Raw genomic sequence first — 19,296 nt, 5'->3', positions numbered from 1 at the left:
TTCTTAGCGTTACAAAGTGCTTAAATACCAAGAAAAAAAAAAAAAAACATCTAAATAAAATGCTATAAAATATATTATGGATAAATAAATTGCAATTAAATCAAATGAGATAAAACCTTTTTTTTAAAGAAGGTTTTGAGAGGATATTTAATAGTAAAATAGGTTTATCAGATCTAATCTGAGTAGGTAAATCGTTCCAGAGTTTGGGGTCCCAGACTGCAAAAGCCCGACATATAGGCCATTTGATTGCATATGATTGAATGCCAAGTTCTCCCAATGTTTATACTGTTTCTGCCTATTGTCTTCTTTGTAATTCATGTTGATTGCAGTGAAGCCAAAGACAATTTGTGGTCAATAAAGTTTAACTAATTGACTAACTAACTAGTATAACCAAACTGTGTAGTGCAATTGCTATTCCTAAACTGGATTTTGTAGCCTATTATGTATCTGTTGTCCCTTTTCTTTTTGTAATATCTACTTTTTTTAATTGCCCATGCCTGTTTTTGACATAATTTATCATTTTTAGGCTAAGGGCGTGCTATCTTGGCCAGGTCTCCCTTGAAAAACAGATTTCAATCTCAAGGGACTTCCTTGTTAAATAAAAAATAAATAAAAAGTTGAACACCACTATTTTATAATCCATATTAAGTGCAATACAATATAGCAAGGATACTATAAAGAGGCATTTGAAGCTCCTGCAGAAATGTTATATATGGAATAGAGCTTAAACTACTGATTGATTAATCAATTATTTGCTGAAAGGTCATTGTTTCAAGTAAAAAGGCCAGCAATTCTTTGGTTCAAGCTTCTCAAATGTGAGGATTTTGCTGCTTTTCTTTGTCAAGCTTGATATTAAACGGAATCTATTTGGATTGGTAGGATAATACAAGCACTGTGAATATGCCAGCTACTCCTTTGGGAAGTTACAATTTGCATTTGCACACGTTTTTGACATGTTTTATAATTTTTGTAACACTGTAATGGCGTGCTGTCTTGGCCAGGTCTCCTTCGAAAAATATATTTTAATAAGGGGAAATATTTTTTAGGGACTTCCTGGTTGAATAGAAATCAATAAAATGATGAACACCATTTTTAAATAATCCCAAATTTTGTTTAAAATTTCTCTTCAAATTTTGCATACTTAAAATTTGAGTTGGAATCACATTCTCACATGTGGAAAGCTCAAATTGACCAGCTTTCCCATGCGTCCGTGAACGCAGAGCGCGGTACCGAGGACAGGGGGCGTGGCCTCTGTATGCAAATGAGACACGCCCCCAAGCGCCTTTACCCGTGAGCGGTGACGTCACACCAGCGGCCCGTGTTGGTTCCAGCTGACTGGCAGAGAGGGAGAGGGAGAGGGAGAGAGAGAGAGAGAGCATCAGAGACAACGGGGAAAATAGAGAGAGGCGTGTTTGTGTGAGAAAGAGAGAGAGAGAGAGAAAGGGAGGGAGGAAAATAAGAGCCATCAGTCTCATCTATCTGACTCTCATACTACTGGATATTATTATTTTTTGGGGGGCTTCTCTTTATTTCCTTCATCTTATATTTTTTCGCTCATATTTAATCACAAGTTATTTTTTATTGTGTCTTTGGAGACTCTTCGCATCGACTCTAATCCTCTTCCACTTCTCACTGCATGGGACTATACAGCCATCCGCGTTTCAATCTGCTTTTATTTTATTATTGCTTTCCTCCCTCTGGACTTAAAGACTCCGATCGATCGATCGATCGACTGATCAAGCCACCGGACCTGCAAGTGTGAGTTTGTGATTTCTAATCAGAGCTCCAGTATTCAGTTTGTCTTCCTGTGTGCGTTTATTAGCGCAGAGTTAGTTAAAAACAGAGTGACAGCAACTCGTGAAGGCTCAGCCAGTCTGAGAGGATGAATGTGAACATGGTGCCATTTTGGAGATAAGTCCCCCCTCTTTTATTTTGTACTCATTCTTTTCTTCATGGGACAGGAGGAATAGCTGGATATCAGGTGGAGATCTTGAACGCGTCACCTGCCCGCGCACCTTTTGACGACGCGCCTGTCAATTAGAGCCACTAATTGGATTATTTTGATCTTGAACTTACAGTCTGCAGGTCGCCACCTCCTCCCCCCCATCATCACCTCCCACCTCCTCCTCCTCCTCTCTTGAAGTTATGTCGAGGCCTCTCGCTCAGCTCTTACCGCCGGATCTCCCTGCCGGGGCCACCAGCCCCCAGTTTGGGGCCAGCAACCCGGCTGGAAGTGCACCTCAGGGTGGACACCTGACCACCATGACCAACCTCAAGTCTCTGCTCCAGCTGCCAATCAAGGCCGACCAGAGAGCCATGAAGGACTGCTGCGAGACGAAAGGTGAGTGTGAGTGTGTGTGTGTGTGTGTGTGTGTGGGAGGGAGGGAGTGAGTGTGTGTGTGTGTGTGTGTGTGTGTGACAGAGGGGTCCTATAGGCGAGAAACGTCTTAAAGAGACAGTACAGAAAATACCTCAGCCACTGCAGGAACATCATAGAGAGATGCACTTTTAATGTAATCTAAGTGCATTCAAATGTACTATAATACATGTTTTTGTACTACAAGTGCATTAAAACGTACTATAATGCATTCAAATATACTACAATTGCATTAAAATGTATTATGATACACTCTAATGTACTACAAGTGCATCAAAATGTACTATAATACATTGTAATGTACCACAAGTGCATTAAAATGTACTATAATATTATAAAACGTGCAATGCAGGCCTATGTTATGAGTTTGTGTGATACATTATGGTGAATTTATTGTAGGAAATTAAGAATAATCCATATTAAGTGCAATAAAATACAGCAAGGATACTATAAAGTGACATTTGATGCCCCTGCAGACATGTTGTAAGAGTATTTTAGTGATATAATATGAAATGGAGCTTCTCATTGATCAATTTGATCAATCAATTTGTCGATGACAGGTCATTTTTCAAGTAAAACGGCCAGCAATTCTTTGGTTCAAGCTTTTCAAATGTGATAATTGGGCTGCCCTTTCTTTTGTCAAATCTGATATTAAACTGAATATATTTGGGTTTAGGATTAAAAAAAAAAAAAAAGGTTGGAATATGTCAGCTACTCCTTTGGAAAGTTAAAATCTGCATTTTTCATTATTTCTTTCTATTTTAATCAAGAAAATGAACAGGAGATTAATCGATATTCAAAATATAGTCATTAGCTGCTGCTCTAATATCAAAAACAAACAATAATAAGTATTCATTTGGGAGCCTCTATGCTATACAAGTCTCTGCAGAAATACCGCAGGAATATTACAGTGATTATTCATTGCTGTGTGTGTGTGTGTGCGTGTGTGTGACTGAGTGGGTAGGTGTGATTGTAAAATACAGAGCCCTTGCTTATCCAGCACACACACACGCACACGCACACGCACACTGTTTTCACTTGAGCCTTCCTCCTTCTGGCCCGCTGGATTTTCAGATTGAACGCTTCCTTTTTTGCATTTGGTGGTGAAATGAAATGATCATGATGATGATGAGGAGAAAGAGGAGGAGGAGGAGGAGGAGGAGGAGGGAAGAAGTGGGTTTAAAAAAAGACACACAATCTGGAGTGGATGCCATCAAAATACAGCAGCAGCTTTGCGTTGTGATTCTCTGCTCTGTTTAAATAAAGGTTACTGAGTGGGATTGAATTGTTTCCCATCCACCAGCTGCCATGACAAATATTAACCAGGCTGCCTCTCCTTCATCGCTCTCTCTCTCTCTCTCTCTCTGTTGGGCTCATAAATCCCAGTCAGCTGGTTTTGTCGGGCTTGTGAGGACACTTACGTTCATTCCCATGAGAATTACGCTTCTAATTTTTAAGTATAATCTCTATTATTTTGTTAATGTGAGGAGAATGGACTGTCAAGAGCCCTCATAAGTATGGATAAATGTGAACAGAAAAGAAGAAAAACAAAGACTGCAAATGCTCCCTGCTGGTTGGCGGCCCCTGGTGGCCTCTTGGTGTAACTGCAGCCCATTTTTGTTCCTCTGCATGAAGAGGAGGAGGAGGAGGAGGAGATGATGGTGAGCGCGGCTGACAGGCTCTCCATGGAGCCAGAAAGCAGCTCAGAGGCCCCAGCCATAGCCTCATTGTCAGCTCCCATAGAGTGCACTCTCTGCTAACGATAGGTGATGCATTCAGGGGTGTGTTAAGGAAAAAAAAAAAAAGATGTTGCTGTGTGATGTTTTTTGGTGCCTTTCCCTCTCCATGCAGAGTCGATGCTCCGCTCTTTCACCCTCCTGGCTAGCTTTGTTTGACGCCTTCACAAACACCCACTCTATCTAGCACATCTCTTCCTCTCTGTCTGTCGTTCTCTCACATGTCTTTGAGTTTTTTCTCCTGTCTTGCTCTCTTCTTCTTCTTCTTCATCAGATCTCTTCCTCAGTCCCTCTGCTCTGATTTACATTTTTTTTTCTCAGGTTTTGTCTTCTTCTCCTCCTCATCTTTTACAGTACACTTTCATCTCTCCGTCTCTTTTCCATTTCCCCTCCTGCTCCTCTTCAATCTCTCGTCCTGCTGCTCTTAAAGGGGTTTCCTCATTTCTCCTGAAGTCGCTTTTATATTGTTATTTTTCCTTTCCTTTCCTTTATGGAGCCTACAGGTGCAGGTGTGTTTTTAATATGTGTGCAAGATTTAGTCATCTGTATGTTTTAATTAATAACTTATAATTTATAGTCTCAAATCACTTGATTTGTGCTCTTGAATTACTGTCACTTCCCTGTAGCAGGAGGACCTTAAGTTACAGGTTGTTGTAGTTACATTGGCAGCTGTGTTTTGTATTGTGGTACCTAAACACTAAATTAATCCTTCCTGTTATTGCATTTTCATTGTCCCCTCAACAATGTATACAGTTGTGATGCTACACAGTATGGCTGACTTTAGCTGCAATCTGGATGTTGCCTGTTTATGGTGTCTTATCCTTTAAACATATATTTTGAAATGTCAACAATATTGTTTTATGTGTGTGTATATGCATGTATTTGCCAAAAATATGCAGAAAACCCCCCAAAAATGGGCATTAAAGGTGCAGTGTGTAGGATTTGGAGGCATCTGGTGTTGAGGTTGCAGATTGCAACCAACTGAAACTTCTCCCGTGTGCCAAGCGTGTCGGACAAACTAATGACATTCACATCAGCCTCAGCTGTGGGCTACTCTCGGTTTTGTGCCAATTAGCAAACGTTAGCCTGATAACATGCTAAACTAACATAAAAACAAACAGCATTTAGCTCAAGTGCAGCATCACAGTTGTTGTGGTGCAGTATGTAGGATTTGGCAGCAACTAAAACTTCTCCTGTGTGCCAAGCGTGTAGGAGAACTATGTTGGTCGACATGAAAACACGAATGTCCCTATCTAGAGCTGCAGTGTTTGGTTTGTCCATTCTGGGCTACTGTAGAAACATGGTGGCCAGCTCCGTGAAGAGGACCCTATGTAGATATAAATGGCTCATTCTAAGCTAACAAAAACACAATGAATCATTTACACTAAAGAAAAAACATACTTAATATTATTTTCCAGTTCTGCCTATAGGTTCCCCTAAAGGTAACACACTGGTCCTTTAATTTGCATTTTCTTTTGCTGATTTTCTGGAAATTTGGTTCAAATTTGCACTACATTTAGATGGAAACTTGACTCACGTGCATACACCTCTTGCGGGGCCCTAACAACCAGTAGTGACTGACATATACAAACTGTCAACGTCATATTTAGGCGACACGGGAGCAGTTAGATGTAAACCGTTACAAGAACGTCATTGAAGAAATATTCAGATTTAAGAGTTGATTTTTCTGTAGGTCAACTTACAACAACTACAGTATGTACAACATCTTCAAAGAGATGATGTTTTATCAATTGAATACTCTGGATTGTTCCTTTATTACCACTGTTTTCGTTCTTTCTTTCTTTTTCAACGTATAGTCCTTTGAGTTTGTTATTGAACAGACAGTAATTAAAAAGAAACTGGCAAGCAGACGAGGAAGATGATGATGATGGTAGCAGAGCGATTACGATGGCCTTAACTCTCTCTGCTCTCTTCCTCCCTCCCTCCATCTCTCTCCATCCCTGCTCTGCTGTTTCCACTTTCTAATCTCACGTGTCTTTATGTTCTTTAATCCCTGTAAATTTAAATTTCCGGCCCTCCTGATGTTCTCCCTCAGTCTCTCTCTAGCTTGGTCTCTCTTTCTCATTACTCTCTCTTGCTCTGTCGTCCCAGCCCGGTTAAATATGCTCTTTTATTACTATTTTATTGGGTTTTTATTATTCAGTGTGCCATTTATTCAGGAGGCATAATTCTGTAGAATAATTTTATTAAAGGATCAGGGTACAAAACAATCACTCTTTATGTTTTGGTGGTGATGCTTTATTGATGTCTATATCTATCTTTCCATCCTCCCTCTGAGGGAGGTCAGAGTGCAGGGTCAGTCAAGTCGACTTTATTTATAGATGCCTTTTAGTGATTGCAACTAAGTGCTTCACAGAAAACAAAGGACATACAAACCTCAGCAACCTTCATCAAACAACAATGCAGCCTCCAGAGCTGTTTGTTGATTGTTGTTTGTCTTTTAAAAAGATTTTTCAGACAAAGTTGCACACAATTGTAACATAGCTTATTGTACACAATGGATCTGGATTAAAAAATTAGTCACTTGAGTTTTTTGTAGTAAACAAATGGCCAGAACAAGGACAAGGTCCAAGAAAAGAAAGCCAGAGCTTGTGGAACCAAACGTCCATTTTGTGCCTTGGTGTCTCTTGGTGGTCATGAGAAGTTTAAGCAAAACTATTTAACTTTTGCTGAACTGTAGCTATGTGTCAGTTACAGGATACAAATGAATACTAAAACATAGCAGTAGCATAAGTAGAGGAGACTCATAAAGTCAGCAAACAGACTCAGTGATGACAGTTACACAGCAATATCTAAATCAGTGCCTTAAACTTGCATTCTTTCTAACAGCCAGCAGGGGGCGACTCCTCTGGTTGCAAAAAGAAGGCTGATTGTACGGAAGTCTATGAGAAAGTGAGCCTACTTCTCACTTGATTTATTACCTTAGTAAACATTGTAAACATGAGTTTATGGTCTCAATTGCTAGTTTCAAGTCTTCTTCAATACAGCATGATGTTCATTTAGTAAATTATGGTCCCATTTAGAGTCAGCAGAGTATGCTTTAGGGTGTGGCTACCTTGTGATTGACAGGCCGCTACCACGGTGTTGTCCGGTCTGGGAGTTGTACGTGTTTTTGTCTCAGAACTTTTACCCTTTCACAGTGTGTTTTCAGTTCATGAAAGTTAATTATAACCTTTTTGGTTGTCTAAAGATGTCTTATTCAGCGTTCCGTTTTACTTAGCTCCAACCCTCTCGTGTCACTTCTGGTTGCAAAATACTAAGATGGCAACGGCCAAAATGCCGAACTCAAGGCTTCACAAACGCCATTCCACAAACCGATGGGTGACGTCACGGTGACTATATGTCCACTTCTTATATACAGCCTATGATCTAAAGCTAGCGTTAGCCACACACGTTAACACACGTTAACATGGGTGTTTCGATGTGCATCATGCCCCGCCAGTGTGTGTCTGTGTGTGTGTGTGTGTGTGTTACCCTCAGGAGATCAAACATGTGACCATCTGACTGCCAGACTCTTTCTTTAAGCGCTTGTACAGACTGTGTGTGATGGAATATTTCATCATTTGTGTCAACAACTATATCCAATTTTGGATATTTTGGATTGAAATCATTGGAGAGAAGTTTGGAGTATTGTCTCACCAACACCTGGAAAGCATACTTGCTTAGTTCATCATATATATAATATTCAAATGAGCCATTTTAAAAGATAAAATCATGCTCTTGAAATGGTGTGATGCTATTTCCTCAGTGTGTTGGAATGAAAGACTGTGTTGGTTTGAAAAGTGCTTCATGTAGAGTCAATAAATCACTGCCACATTAAGCTGAAGGCGGTTTGATCACAGTAAACAAATGAGATTATCAGCCTTTCACTGCACGGCTAGAGACTCATCTGATGGATTGTTTTACAGAATAAAATAGCTACTGAACATTTTCACTCCCCGATACTCAAACTCATTCTTTCTACCTGGACAGTTTCAGCTGTTATCATCTCTTATTTTTTGCTTTTGCCCTTCAACATGAACACAGAGACGAGGAACAAGTTTCATTACTGTCTTTGGGTGTTTTTCTTTGAGTATGAAAGGGAATTAATGTAACATACTTCTCCTTCTTTCCAGACAAAGACAAGCCCGTGGACTCTGACGAAGACTCACAGAGTACCAACAGCGGAGGGCCCGCTGGGGCCGGAGGGGCCCCGGGGTCCGGCGCGTTGCGACACAGCTCCCAGTCGGCGTTCCTGGGCCCGCTGTTGTGGGAGAGGACCCTGCCGGTTGACGGAGGCTTGTTCCAGCTGCAGTACATGGACCTGGAGGAGTTCCTGACTGAGAACGGGATGGGGATGCACGGCAACGGGCCCAGCTCCACCAGCGCCCAGATCCCCTCCCAGGTAAGGGGACCTGCTTTTTATCAACAAAGTTGAGGCTAGCTACCGTGCAGAAATCACACGCATCGAATCTAGTGACAACAAAAGTCTCACATTGAGCAGCTGAAAACAAGTTAGCTCCATGGATGTATTAAGAGAACTGGATACAGCGTTGGAGGCGGGACCCCGTTCATTCCTATGAAAGTTGCTCAGTGGCGCTTGATGCAAAAAAAAGGTTGACTTCTGAGTATAAAGTACCCGGATCTTCCGGCGATCTTCCGCATCCGTTGGGCCCGTAGAGCAGGCGCAGTAGCGTTTCCTTTAACTCTGTCTCCCAGCCCTCTCTCCAGCCTCGGTCCCTTTCGTAAGTTAATTCTTAGGTAGTTACGCTTTGTTTATGTGGCATTTACATCTAAATAAAATCACCAGTAATATCAACTCAGCTAACTAACGGCTACAAATATGTGACACAATTTTTTAAATTTTGGCGTAATTTCCATTCATGAGGTGTAAGAAGCATGCAATAAGGGCTAACTATCTTGGAATAATAGTGAACCAGTTTGGTTCTATATCTATGGTTAATACAGCATTAGCCCACTATCTCGCTCACAAGTTAGTTTGCAGTAAGTGCCACCTTTCTTCTTAAAGTGGAATGGTTTTGGGGATTGTGAGTAAACGAGTTGATGTCAAACTGTCTCTAAAGACTGCCACTGTTACTCTCTTTTAGTTAACAGAGTAACAATGGCAGACTTGAAACATTTCTAAGAGCACTAAAGACCAATAACAACTTGCCCATTATGTTAAAACAAAGAACCCTTGTCTTCATTTGGCATATGGTCTTTTCAAAATGTCAGCCGGAGGCACAGACAGCCAAAGTTTGGATATCCAACACCTGAATATAATTTTGGTGTACTGCACTAATGTACAGGAACTTAATGAGACAGGATTTAATGCTGTTCTCTTTGTCGACGTTGTGATTTAGACTGATGATTGTCTTAACGTGTCAAAAACTTGGAAATAAAGTTAATTTTAAATTTCCCTCTCCTCCCAGAGCTCCCAGTCGGCGGTGCCCAACCAGAGCTCCCAGTGCCCTCCTAGCTCTCCTTCGCCCTGCTCCTCCTCTTCCTCCTCCATGTCCTCTTCATCCTCCTCTTCCTCGCTGCTGGGACTGGAGACCGTCCAGCCACAACCGCCGCCGCCGCCGCCACTGCCACCTCAGCAGCAACAGCCAGGCATGATGGGAGGACCTGAGTGTCTACATGGTGAGTGGATGATTGAATTTGGGGGGGCGGTTTTATTCCATTTTGACCCATTAAGATGGACATTTTCTTACAAGTTTATACATTGTTAATTGAATATTTACTTTATCGGTCACTCCAAAGACTTTTAAACAGAAGGAAGTGGTAAAAGGAAAGTTTTTGATTTCTTTAACTTCTTCAAATCTTAGAAATAAAACCACTTTCCTTATTGTAGCTCCTGAGAAGTCTACAGCGAGATTAAAACTGACATCTTCACGTGAGAAGGCGACATTTGTGCACCAGCTAATGCAGTCAGACTTGCTGCAAGCTGCACATGCAAATGCTTTTGATGTGATCTGGCACTAATGAGGACACAGAGACTCATGATGATACATCACATTAACTAACCCACTCCTTCAACAATAACCAGAGTAGGATTTTGTCTAATTATATCTGTGTGTGATAAATGGCTGACACGTTGTTCTCCAGCCCTCCTCGGCTCTCTCCAGCAGCCTGTTTTCATCCATTATATATTCATAATTTATTGTTTCTTCTCTGCTGCATTTGATGTGAACCAGAAACTGCAGGAACATCACAAGAGCTTTTCTGTCTGTCTTTCTATTATTTTGTATTTCACAAGTCTGATAACTTCTAATTCTGGCTAATTGAAACCACAAAGTCGTTCTTTAAAACGCTGACGGTCATGTTTTTCAATCCCGCGAGCCATCGGATGAATCTTCGCAGCTAATTTCATGATGATTTATTGACGACAGATTGCCACATGTCTTTGTTAATGTTCAGCGGTTGTGTAGACATTTAAAGGAAGGATGAGACGATGAGGGATGGAGTGTGTGAAGGACTGTGTTCACGTTGTTTGGTCGCGGCTCGTCGAAGCACTTTATATATATAGACTGAATTCATAATGGTGGACCCACCTGAAGGGATGTCAGGGTTTAAGAGGTTAATTTCAAGTTGGCGTGCACCGGCTGCTCCTCCCACTGTGTTGTTTACATCTTGTTTAGAAAATGCAGCCTGGCCGGGTCACTTCTGTTTTCATCATGTAGTCGTAATCAGCTCCGTACTTCATATTTTTTGTCTGTGTCGAACTATGCTTTTCACAACATTTGCATACTTTTAATACAGTATGTTGTACAAAGTTTTTATGCAGTCAGAGAGGAAGAAACAGAAAGAGATAAACTGCCCAGCAGGATCTGATTCGGGGAAATCGGACTGGAACACATTGCGAACATTGTCTTTTCATTCTGAGTCATAAACAATAAGAGAGAAGATGTTTCACTGTGAGAACTAGCTTGAAGAAAAACATAAATTAGGAAAAAAAAAACGATTGGAAAATGAGACACAGACAGAAGAGAGATGCATGAAAGAACTGCTACAGAGGAGAGAATACCACTGGATACTGCTGCAAGGCTCTGAGTGTGTTTCTGTGCGTGTGTGCGTGTGTGCGTGCGTGTGTGTGTGTGTGTGTACCCTGAGTGCTTCTGTGAGTGTCTATGAATATACGCCATCAGTGTGTGCATGCATGCCTCTATGTGTGTTTCTATGTGTGTGTGCAGTTCGCTGAACTTCTGACGTGCATATGAGAGTGTCCTCTTTGTTTCGGCATTTGCATGCAACTGTTTAGGCTTTAATGTGAACATGCTCTTGTGTGTGTGTGTGTGTGTGCTCTTTATTCTGAATTATAAACACGTGACTGAGCTGAGCATGATGCATCCAGCCAGAAATCCCTCAGGTCGCTGTGGAGCTGAAGTGTTACTACAGAGCTGCAGAGAGAAAGAGATTGAACCAGAGGAATAGATGGAAAATAAACTGGTTATAATAATAATCTGATCCACATGCACATGTTTAGTTTTATTTTAATTCATCCTGGTCAATAGGGAGATCAGTTCAGAGGGAGGGAGAACACAAACATATAGATGCAGCTGTCATTTTATAAGGTTTATTTTTCACCTATTTGTTGCTTAAATGCAGAAAATGCAAAATCTTTACATCCGTGAGGATTCAAACTGAGGTCTTTAGTTGAAAGTGAAGACGAAAATGGAGACAGGATTAAACAGCTGTGGGGGAGCTGGAGACAAATATTCAAAGAAGTACCGCTGGTTTTCCTTTCCTTTCTGCTTCTCCTTACCACACAAAACCACACTCCGTTTTTGTTGCAAGATTTTAGTCAAACAGTGTTTTAATATCATTCGTTGTCCCTTAAAACCCTTAAACATTACGGATTAAGCTCATCATTTTCAGTTTGACCTGATTTTAAACCAGAAATACTTATTTGTATACTGTACCCAATGAATGGAACCAGTTTTTACCTTTTTTTTGTCCTCACACATTCAGTTAATCAGGAAATGGGAATAAGCCTTTGTTCATGTCCCTCAAATATGTAATAGAGGCTAATACATGTATGTATTTAAACTAGGTGCGAATGGTATTTAAATAATTATTTTCATAATATTTTCTTATTTATTTAATTTAATTAATTACAGTTTTTATTTAAATTCAATTAATTTACATTAGAATTAAATTTGTTCTTATTTATTTATAAATCTTTTTTTCTTTTTCTTTTTTACATAAACAACGAAAAATAATTAGCTGTAGGCATGAACGGGTATTTAAAATCACAATTTTAGCTAGAAAATGAAACACAATTATCTACCTGCATGGCCTATTTCTCACATTTTGTATTGTTCAGAAATTAATTTTGCTGGATGATTTTGAATAAATTTGACATTTCCTGAACAGCAGAATATGTTCCCGGGTAAAACCAATATCCCAGTCAGCTCCACATTTGTCCAATCTGGTGTATGATGCGTCCATGTTGATATTTTAGTTAGTAAAGGAGACAATTTGTCCGGCTGAAGCCTGATCCAATCATCTGCGATGTAATTTTGCTCAACACTCACCACTAATGCTGCTCTTTAACCAAGCAAACGCCCACTGAGCTAAAACCAGTGAAGATCATTTGTCTATTTTTTCCTTGAGCAGTTTCTTTTCCCCCTGAAGACCTAATTGGAGTCCTCAGTTAGGAAAAGAAACATGAATCACCTTAACTTGTAGTTCAAATCAAGCTGTTATCAGGCTGCAGCGCTGACACTTCCAGGTCAGTTCGCTCAGTCAGAAACCTTCCCGATCAAACACAGAGCTTTAAACCTTGGATTCCCGTGAGCCTGCTGCATGCTGCAGGACGCATGAACTCAGCGAACTGCGATGTGTTGTGGAAGGAAGCATCTGCTTCACGAATTTAGCTATTACGAAGGCGGTCCTGAATAGTAATCACGTATTTATACTGAAGAACACAAAGAGATTACTGCACGAAAAAAATGAAGCAAGAACTCCTGGAGAGAGAAATCCCAAACCTGATTAACCACCCAGACCGAGGCTGATCTGGCAACTTCATGGGAATATGTGCAGTTTTTAAACGCTGCTGCTGACAGACTAACATGTGAAAGCAGAAGAGGCGAATGGGAAGTGCAGATAAAAACAAATAGTGGAATATGGGCTCTAAACCTAAACAGGCAAACAAACCAGAGTTTATACACAACAGCGAAATTAGGACTTTAAACTGACATTTTACTTATTTATAGACTAGATTTCAGGCCTCATTTTTAAAACATTTTCAGTTTGATCCAAAGTTGGATCTTCAGAGGTAATGAGCTGATTTTCAGCTTTCGGATATCTATTTGCCCTCAAGTTGTCTACGACTTTTAATTTTAATTTAAATTTAAACGGACTTCAATACCGAGAAATTAAGCAGAATAAGGCAATAGTGCGGATATGCCACCATACTTAACCACCTTACTTAATGGTAGATAACACTGGATTACTACAACTCTCCTTCATAAGACTTTAGTTTTATAATTAAGTCGTAGCAATACTTATATTTCCTTTTGTGTTTTTCTTTTTACGTTTTCTCAAGCAGCACTATGAGGTTGATATTTATGTTTTTTACTGAATTACAGTATCTCAAACTCTATCATTACCATGAAATTGGCAACAAATTCAGGTTCCCAATAGGATCATTTTCTAATGACTTTTCCTCTATAGCGCCACCGGCAGGCCAAAGTTTTTACTTATCCTGTTAAATATCTCAACATCCACTTGATTGATTGATTGGCAGAATATTTTGTATGGTCATTCATGGTTCCCAGAGGATGTATTATAATGACATTGGTGGTCCTCTGACTTTTCCTCTACCACCATCATGAGGTTGACACTTTTTATTGAAATATCTCAAAAACTGTTGGGTGGAAATCCCGAGCACACATTAAAGGGCCAGTGTGTAACATTTCAGGATATCTATGAGCACAAATGGAATATATACATTCGGGTATAATCACCTGAAACTAAGAATCGTTGTGATTTTGTTAGCTGAGAATGAGTCCTTCATATCTACATAGGGAGTGGGTTCTCTTCACAGAGTCCTCCATGTTGTTCCGACATGTTTCTACAGTAGCCCAGAGCGGACAAACCAAACACTGGCTCAAGCCGCCGTCTGACTTCTGTTGCTCCTTAATTAGTGTTATTATGGTAAGGATGGCCTCTGAGCGAGGCGAACGGCGTTACTACGGTTTTGTACTCAGCGGCTCACGTTACTGCAGTCTGGGAAAGGGAGGAGTGAGCGCAGGGGTATTCAGTTGGTTGCAGTCTGCAACCACACCACTAGATGCCACCAAATCCTACACACTGGACCTTTAATGTTCGTCAGAGGATGAATTGTAATAACTTTGATACCCTAACTTATTATCTAGCCCCATCCTCACGTCGAAACTAACGACATTGCCATTAGCCTCAACTGTCATTTCTGGGTCGTGTCTTGATGGTAACCCGCAAATTGCGAAAACATGCAAAAACTCTTGTGAGTCTCGCTGCCCAACAACCTATCCTAACCGTAACTATCCGAGGTCAATGCCTAAACTTAGACATTTGAGATCTAGATATGAGCTACTTTCCGTTTAGTGCTAATTAGCAACTGTTAGCATGCTAACACGCTAAACAATAGCATGATGAACATACCTGCTAAACATCAACAGCACAGAGCCGTTGGCTGTATACTCTAAAAGGTGCAGTGTGTAGGATGTGGCGACATCTAGCGGGGAGGTTGCAGATTGCAACCACCTGATGCCAACTATGGTGGCCGACACAAAAACGTGAAATCGCCAGTGTTCGGTTTGTCCACTCTGGGCTACTGTAGAAACATGGCGACCCACTTCATATAGATATAAACGGCTCATTCTAAGGTAACGAAAACACAATGATTTGTATTTCCCGGTGATTGTACACTAAAGAAAACATACTTATTAATACTATATTACATTTCTGCCAATAGATCCCCTAAATGCTACATATGTTTCCTTCAAAACAACAGTATTTATGGACCATGAGCTGCTGTTTTCTTCAAAATAAATATATTTAATCTTTTGTATTTCTTTGTTTTTGCTGCTGAGAGGAAAACATCAAAACTAAGTACGTAGAAAAGGTCAGCAGTCAAATTACTGCAGCTCATATCGCTGCAGCCACTTTCTCTAGCAGACAAACAATCTGAGCACTGATTAGACCGTCCTTGGCTGTAGGAACAACATACGGTATATGACTTCCTCAGCTTCAAACCACAGACGCAGAACCCAAATACCAGCGTCTAGACTGGAAGAATCCCAGGTTAACCCTCTAGGATTTATCAATCAGTTGAGATGACATATACATTAAGAGTTTAATTCAGGTATTAAAAGGTGGATTTAGTAGAAATCTGTCTGTGTGTTGTTTAGGAATTTAAGTCAACTGCTGTGTCTTTAAAAGAGGAGAGTGCAGGATAATGCCATGGCGAGGCAGCCAGTGATTTAACATTCAGGGCTGTGATTAATCCTGGCGAGGGAAGGGTTAAACAAGACACTGACTCTGCACTCTGTAACACTGCACAGAGAGAGGGAGAGGGAGAGGGAGAGGGAGCAATGCTGGAGGGGGGAGAGCGAGTCAAGAGTGTTCGCTTTGCATGTTTTGAAATCTCTCTCCCTCGTTCCCTCGCTCTCTCTCTCGCTGTCTCTCACACGCTCGGGCCATGTGCGGCCGCCACGTCACGTGCCGCTGCAGAAAGCATCGGAGCGAAAGAGAGCCAGCATGCAAGAGAAAGAGAGAGGAGAGAGGAAGGGAGGGGCTGGGGGAGGAAAGAGAGAGAGAGAGAGAGCGAGGCGGGAGGAAAGTGGAGGGAGATAAAGAGAGAGAGAGAGAGGGAGAGGAAACAGTGGAGATTACAGAGAGAATAAACACACGGGACGAAGCAAAAGAAAATCTTTAGGATGGCAGAGTAAACAGGGAGCTAGGAAGAGAATTTTAATTGAATTTTAAAGCAGATCTTTGTGTAGCAGTATGAGAAAAGAAATACTTCTAATTACTGTCTAACAACTGTACAAAGTCACATATTTGCTAACTAGAAACCATTCAGCTCACGAATTCAAGTTCAAGTTCTACACAGAATAAATAGTTTGGCATTGTCTCCGAATATGATCGTTTGTCTATATCTTCCAATATGCATTTGACCTTTAAAAAGAATAGGACCTTTTCTTTTTGATGTGCTACCTTTGTGGTTGAAAGCAGATAAACCGGCGTAAACCAGCGTAAACCGGCGTGCACCAGCTTGCAGGGATGCACCACCACCGTCCTTTCTCTCAACAACGACGTGCATTGTTTAGGATTTTTTTATTTTTTTATCATATTCGCTTCCCAAATTTCCAGATCCAAGCTGCTGTATTATGCATCAACTGGCGATGCTAATGCATGTTTTATTTTAAGGTCATGATTGTCCAGACTGACAATAGCACTGCATGAGAGAAAAAAAAGCACAGCCAAAAACAAACAAACACAAGTTTGGTTTGCAACAAAAGCTGAACTTTGCTCAGCGTACACAGCAACGACGCAGTGCGCCGCCATCCTGCAAACATTACTCCGTAATGTGGACAGAGTTGTAAAAGCTTGTCTCATCATGTGATAAATTGCTGTGCAGTTTTTGGGCTTCTGATAAGCCTTCAAACTCATTGATCTGAAACTAGCCTTACTGTATTACATGTCATCATCTAACTGGCTGGTATCTGAAACAACAGCCCACCGATGCAGTCCCATGTAGGGCCATTTTCAGTCTGAACACCTGGTTAGGACTGGTTTTGTTAAGGCAACTGGGAGATCATGACTGCCTCCGAAATCAAAATAATACTCAATACTCTGTACTAAATACTCAATATGTGTACTATCGTTCAACAATATGTGTACATCGTTTCAGACGCACTGAACGTCGTCACTTCCTGAGAGCTTCTTTGCCGGTCAACCCGTTCTCACTACCAACTCATTAAACACTGCCGGTGACAAAATATGAATTTGCCAGTCCGCAAATGGCGGGTGGTGAATGTGTTAAACAAACACAAGATTTTCAACCAGGAGACCGGTGGAAACTAAAAGTAAAGTTGACTTATTTTGTCTCGTCAATCGTTAGTCACATGACTCGTCGGTATCATCAGTCCGTGAGTCGCTAGTCAGTGAAGTTAACGTCAACCACGACCGTTTCCCAACCTTAACTAAGTGATTGTGTTGCTTAAACCTAACTTCCTGTGAAAACGGAAGTTTATTTTGAAAGGACACTATGCATGTAAGGAGTGTATCTTTGAAACGGTGTCCCTGGTCCGTCCAAAAGTAGCGCAAGAAGGGATACCCTGTGTCTGGGTCTCCAATGCCGAGGAGCACTGACCAAGTGGCGGTATTTGATGAGTTGGGAGTGTGAATGTTGTTGGGTTAGGACTGGTTATGTTAAGGCAATTAAGACTACAGATTGGGGAGATCATGGCTGCGTCCGAAACCACACACTATGCACTCAAACTCATTATGTGTACTATCGTTCAACATACTTTTGTGTGAATAAACAGTACTTTCTGTTCTTCCTGAGAGCCTCCTTGCCAGTTGGAGACACGTAACCATGGTAACCCGTACCAACACCATGTGACCAAATGATGATTTACGAGAATCATAATGTCTGAACTAATTGTAAAACTATATTCCCCCAAAAACACTTAAATTGAAGAATTATTGACGTTACAGAGCTGTCCGTTAACATCTGCTATGAACGTTGTCGTTACTGCCACATTGCACTGCGGGATATTTTTGCCGCCAAGCGTTACATACTATAATATTTCATTGGAAATAGTATTCAATTCACATACTGTTGGTTTCATACATCCTAAAATATCTCACATACTGTTTTAGCATACTAAATAGCATGTTAGAATTTGGGATGCAACCCATGATCACGGTTAAAAGAAACCAACAAGTCAGAAGCTTTGTCCTCTCTCTAAGAGGTTTTGCAGTGTTGTTACGTCACTCTCCTTAAGGCTTTGCTTCTTACAGAGTTATTATTCGCACAAGAGGTTGCTTGTCATGAAAACATGAACATTACGGAGTTTAAACAAACAATATTAATCCTGTTGTTTTTCTGGTAAGGACAGGCTCACCCTGCACAGATCTTCTGTTTGAATCTACTATCTTTGTGGAGAGCAGTGTTAGTGTGGAGAGGAGTGATTCATGACCAAAATACTGAAGTTCTGATGCAGTTCTGGGTAAACCTGCAGAATCTTACACAACGTGGGGTCCAGTCATGTCATGTGTCCAGCGTCTCACAATCTGATGTGGCTATTGGCCGAGCGTGAGCAGTGATTTAGCAACACGTGGTGACATAACTCCCAGTCAGTGTGTTGACATAAGGAACAAGACTCCTGGGGTGTGTCACCTGGACTCAAGTGTTTCTGGTGTTTGTGTATGTATGTGTTTGTGTGTCCACTGGCGTTCTTCCACACTTGTGTGAACGTGCACGTGCCCGGCTGGCTGTGTGTGTGTGTTTGTTTGTGTGTGCAGGGGCGAGTCCAAGCCTGCTGCCTGGGTGTGTACATGGACATGTTCCACATCTGTAGAAACCGTGAGATGAGACAAAAAACAGATGTTAAAGATGTAAGCTGAGATAAAAAAATAATAATAATAATAATAAAATGATCATCGTGGGTGTGTGTGACTAGAAGGCAAAGACTTTCTTTATTTCTTTATTAAACTCTGATTAGATTTTCTTTTAGTTTAACTCTTTGTACTGACACTAATCAAAAGATAATGTAATTTAATTTTGGAAATAATGCGTGTTTGTGCTTCTTTAGTACATCTTTTAAGCAATACATGTCACTTCATAGAAACTAGATTAAAACACAATCAATAGCTTTCTGTTAAATAATCCCAAACCATGATGCAGAAACCATTGTGTCCAGTTGCATGTGTGTGTTTTATTTTATTTTATTGTCATTTGTTCTTTACAGCTTCTTAAATCTGTGAATATGTTTATTTACTCTGTTTTATATCATTGTTAAATTCATATTTTGGGATTTCTGACAAGTTATTTGTCATCTTGGGCTTTAAAAAATGTATGTAGACCAAACAATTATTCAAAAACATAATTGACAGATCAATCAAAAGTGAAAATAATAGTTAGTTGCAGCCTGAAGGAGTGTGTGTGGCCAGTATTTGAGCATTAAA

The 19,296-nt window shown here is 40.7% G+C and overlaps 1 protein-coding gene across 3 annotated transcripts in view; it reads left to right on the top strand.

Annotated features, from left to right (window-relative positions):
- Window positions 1-19,296, top strand: part of dbpa (D site albumin promoter binding protein a) — a 40,335-nt gene that overhangs the window by 6,744 nt on the left and 14,295 nt on the right. The window contains exons 1-4 of one of the 3 annotated variants that reach the window (XM_037795049.1): window positions 1,370-1,758; window positions 2,079-2,341; window positions 8,250-8,518; window positions 9,546-9,756. In XM_037795049.1, the coding sequence (XP_037650977.1) occupies window positions 1,637-1,758; window positions 2,079-2,341; window positions 8,250-8,518; window positions 9,546-9,756 (865 nt within the window). In that variant the 5' untranslated portion in view covers window positions 1,370-1,636. Of the gene's footprint in view, window positions 1-1,369; window positions 2,342-8,249; window positions 8,519-9,545; window positions 9,757-19,296 lie in introns of those variants that run through there. The other 2 variants (XM_037795051.1, XM_037795050.1) reach the window with 2 other exon arrangements.

This window comes from Sebastes umbrosus, chromosome 15 (genome assembly GCF_015220745.1).
Source record: "Sebastes umbrosus isolate fSebUmb1 chromosome 15, fSebUmb1.pri, whole genome shotgun sequence".
Taxonomy (NCBI): Eukaryota; Metazoa; Chordata; class Actinopteri; order Perciformes; family Sebastidae; genus Sebastes; species Sebastes umbrosus.
The sequence above is the reverse complement of the archived record's forward strand: the minus strand, read 5'-3'. Positions and strand labels throughout refer to the sequence as shown.